The 4,299-nt window shown below is 40.5% G+C and overlaps 1 protein-coding gene across 1 annotated transcript; it reads left to right on the forward strand.

Moving 5' to 3' along the window:
* Nucleotides 1–690: 690 nt before the first annotated feature.
* Nucleotides 691–1,035, forward strand: LOC129238425 (uncharacterized). The gene has a single exon (XM_054873451.1). The coding sequence runs from the start codon at nucleotides 691–693 to the stop codon at nucleotides 1,033–1,035; it is 345 nt and encodes a 114-aa protein (XP_054729426.1).
* The last annotated feature ends 3,264 nt before the right edge of the window (nucleotides 1,036–4,299 follow it).

Below are 4,299 nucleotides of genomic sequence, written 5' to 3' on the forward strand. Positions count from 1 at the left end.
TCCAAGATAGCTCACAGTGGCTGACATGGAAGTTTAAAATGGTACAAATTTTGGAAGCTGGTGATATGTATGGTGTGGTCAACGGAGAAGAGCTATTGCCCAGTACAGGTGAGCAAGAACAAAAGAATTGGCGTAAAATTGATGCTTGAGCTCGCCGGACAACAAGTACAGCATTGGGAAAACAACCGCTTATGCAGATTCTTAACTGTGCTTGTGCGAGGAGTATGTGGGATACACTCAAAAGTGTATACGAGCAAACATCAACAGCGAGTGTTTTTTTTGCTGCAGAAGTATTACAGTTATGCAAAAGATACAGAAGATGATATTGCGACTTTTTTGTCGAAGTTAATGGAAATTGTACAGCATCTTCGTGATCAGGGCGAAACCATATCAGACTCGATGATTATGACAAAAATTTTAATTTCGTTGCCGGCGGAATACAATCATTTCCATAGTGCTTGGGAATCGGTGCGTTCATCTGATCAGAATTTGAACACCTTGAGAACCAGACTGATGGCTGAAGAAATTCGTTTGAGCGCTCAAGAAAAAAATAAAGTAGAGCCGTTCGTAGTCAGGCATCAGAATCGGCAAAATACGAAGCAGTAACAAAGTAAAAGCAGCAGAACAACAACAAAAGGCGCATGTTTTAAATGTGGTTCTAAAGAACATTTTAAACGGGACTGTCTGCAAATGGCAAAATCCGCAAAGAATGAGACTCAACGTAAAAATGTCGAAGCGCTGGTGTGTGGAGAAAGTGTAACGGGTAAGCAAGACAGCTGGGTACTTGATTCGGGTGCAACCGATCATATGAGTAAGCGGCGAGATTGGTTCACTACATTTGAACAGTACAATGATATTGTCAAAGTTGGCGAGGGGCGTGCCATTAAAGCAGCAGGAAAAGGTGACATCAATGTTTTAGTTAATGACAGTCAAGAATGGGTGCAGAAAGTTTTGACAAATGTGCTTTACGTGCCGGACATTATATATAATTTGTTTTCACAAACAAAGGCGCTAGATCGTGGTTTTCATTTTTAATCGTATAGCGGTAACTGCAAATTCGTTAGAAAAGACGGAAGTACTGTAGCAGTGGGAGTTCGTCATGGAAAATTGTTTCAAATGCTGATCAAGGTTCCGGAAATTAGCATGGCAAATATTTCGGTAAGTGAGAAGTTAGCTTTGCGTACGTGGCATAATCGACTGGGTCATCAGAATTCGACACATGTTAGGCAGTTCCTCAAGAGCTCCAATGTAGATTTCATCGAAGAGGAATTTACGTGCGAAGGATGCATACTTGGCAAGCAACATAAAGGCAGTTTTAAATCGCGTGAAGTGAAGTCGAAAGGCTGTGGAGCACTCTGTTTTGCGGATGTGAGCGGTCCAATGCAAGAAAAATCGATCGGCGGGGCTAGATATTTTCTACTTATTAAAGATGACTATTCACATCTACGTTTCGTGTATTTCATGAAAGAAAAATCAGAAGCACCTGGTGCTATCAAAAGTTTTTTGATGCAAGCTGAGAAAATGGATCAAAAAAATGATCAAGCGAATGCGGACAGACAATGGGCTTGAGTTTGTCAATGATGAGTTGACTAAGATTTTTAATCAGTTTGGAGTTAAACATGAACTCACAGTACCGTACACACCGCAGCAGAATGGTGGTGCAGAGAGAGAAATGCGAACAGTGATGGAACTAGCACGGACGATGCTTTACACAAAAGAAATGCAGCTTAAATTTTGGGCGGAAGCAGTCAATATGGCAGTATACGTTTTGAATCGTACGGGAACCAGTACGCCATATGAATTATGGTATGGGCAGCCTGCAAAATTTAATCATTTGCAAAGTTTTGGTGAAGAAGTTTACGTCCATTTACCTAAGGAAAAGCGGCGCAAGTTGGATGCAAAATCGTGGAAGGGAATTTTCATCGGGTATGCTGACAATCACAAAGCTATGTATTAGAGTTTGGAACCCAAAACATCAAAAAGTTGAAATTTCATGTGATGTGCAATTCCTTCCGGAAGCAGTGACGTTTAAATTGCAAACAGATAAAATGCAAGAAGAACGCTTTGAAAACTTGCATGACGCTGAGAAGTGTTAAGAAGAAGACACACAAGATAACGACGTTGAGTTTGTTGACAACGATGACGCGGTAAATTTAAGCAACAAAAATAACAACGATAGAAGTGGTATAGCTAGTCGTCTACGCAGCAGAACAGCTGCACAACATACGGCGGCTATTATGATATGTCAGGAGCCTAAATCATTTGCGGAGGCTATGCAGTCTAACGAACGCGAAAAATGGCAGCAAGCTATGGATGATGAATTTGACTCATTGGTCGAAAATGGAACGTGGACACTGGTTGAAAAACCTTCAAATCAGAAAATCATTGACAACAAGTGGGTTTATAAATTCAAACAAGATACTGAAGGGAAAGTTGAACGCTACAAAGCACGTTTGGTTGCACGGGGTTTTACCCAAGAGTTGACTACGAAGAAACTTTAAGTCCAGTGGCAAGATTTACTTCTATTCGATGCATTTTGGCTATGGCAGCAATTCGTAAAATGCATCTTATGCAGTTTGACGTAAAGACGGCATTTTTGTATGGCGACCTAAGCGAAAACGTTTTTATGCAACAGCCGAAAGGGTATGACGACGGAAGTGGCCGTGTATGCAAACTGGCAAAAAGTTTACACGGACTCAAGCTAGCGTCACGCTGCTGGAATAAAACATTTACAGATTTTCTTCAACATTTTGAGCTCAAGATGTCAAATTACGATCCATGTGTTTTTTCGCGCAATACTGAAGATGGTTGTTTGATTTTGGTAATCTAAGTTGATGATGGTCTAGTTGCAGCAACAAATAGCGAGCTCATGAAGAATCTACAGGAAGAATTTAAAGTAAAATTCTTCGGGGCAAAGTTCTTTTTAGGGCTTGAAATTCACCGCGACGCTGATGGTTCAATTTTCATCGATCAAAATGCTTATGCCAACAAGGTAATTTCAAGGTTTAATATGCAAAATTCTTCTTTTGTAGTCACACCACCAATTTGAGCGATTTTGACAATTATGGTGATCTGATAAAGTTTCCCTATAGAGACGCAGTCGGGAGTCTTATGTATCTGGCGGTGGGTACAAGGCCGGATATAGCCTTTGCTGTGTCAAACGTGAGTCGGTATATTGAAAAGCCGACGGCAGCGCACGTTAAAGCAGTGAAACGTATACTGAAGTACCTCAATGGAACGATGAGCATGGGTATATTTTATAAAAGTAGCAGAGATCTTGAATTACGCGGTTATAGCGATGCAGACTACGCGGGTGATATTCAAACGCGAAGGTCAACATCAGGTTTTGTATTCATGGTCGGCGATAGCATAGTGAGATTGTGCTCAGAACGTCAGAAGTGCGTATCTTTATCGACTACAGAGGCCGAGTACATTGCTGCTTCTGGTGCAGTAAAAGAGCTGGTGTGGCTTAAGCGTTTTTGGTTTGGTCTTGGTGGTCCAGACTTCACGATTGCTGGAATGTTGGAACGACTGTCCTCTAGAGTGGCGCAGAGTTTAAGCTTGTTTTTGGCATTAAATTTTATCAGTCAACCGCAGGTGTGCTCTGCGATTTCCACTATGGATAAAAATATCTAACAAAGAATTTGTCTTAAATTTTGTGTTTTTAACGGGATTTCATGTGTCGAATCGATGAAAATGTTGCAGAAAGTATATCAAAAACAGGGGCCTTCGATTGGTATGAAGCTTTTACAGAGAGCCGAGAAGCCGTGGAAGATTTGCCCCGATCTGGTCGTCCATCAACGTCTTCAACGGATGAAAACGTTGATAGAGTCAAGGAAATGGTGCTGTAAACCATCATTTAAGTTTAAGGGAGGTACCTCGTGACCTTAGTGTGTCTCACGAATCGATTTGCCACATTTTATACCATCAATTGGGCATGAGACGTAATCGTAATTATCGTAAAAGTAATGAATGGTTTAAAATTTCATTTCATCTGTCTGTTCATGAAGCAAATAATCTGTGGGGCATTGCTTGTAATTGCATGTACGCACTGTACAACGCGTTGATACAACAATCGCAGCGTGTGTGCTGGGCGTAAGGATTGTTGATACAAAAAGGCAGCGTGTATACGTTGCTTTAGCATTGTTGTTTTTTTGCTAATTGGGTGTGTCACAACTTTCACTGTTGTTTTAATTATATCTTTAGCAGCTAAAAGACATTTCTATCATTTATTAATATTTCATTGTATAATAAATATTTGCCTGTACATACACTTAAAAATCTGCCTATAATAATAAA

The sequence above is a fragment of the Anastrepha obliqua genome, chromosome 1, assembly GCF_027943255.1.
Source record: "Anastrepha obliqua isolate idAnaObli1 chromosome 1, idAnaObli1_1.0, whole genome shotgun sequence".
Lineage (NCBI taxonomy): Eukaryota > Metazoa > Arthropoda > Insecta > Diptera > Tephritidae > Anastrepha > Anastrepha obliqua.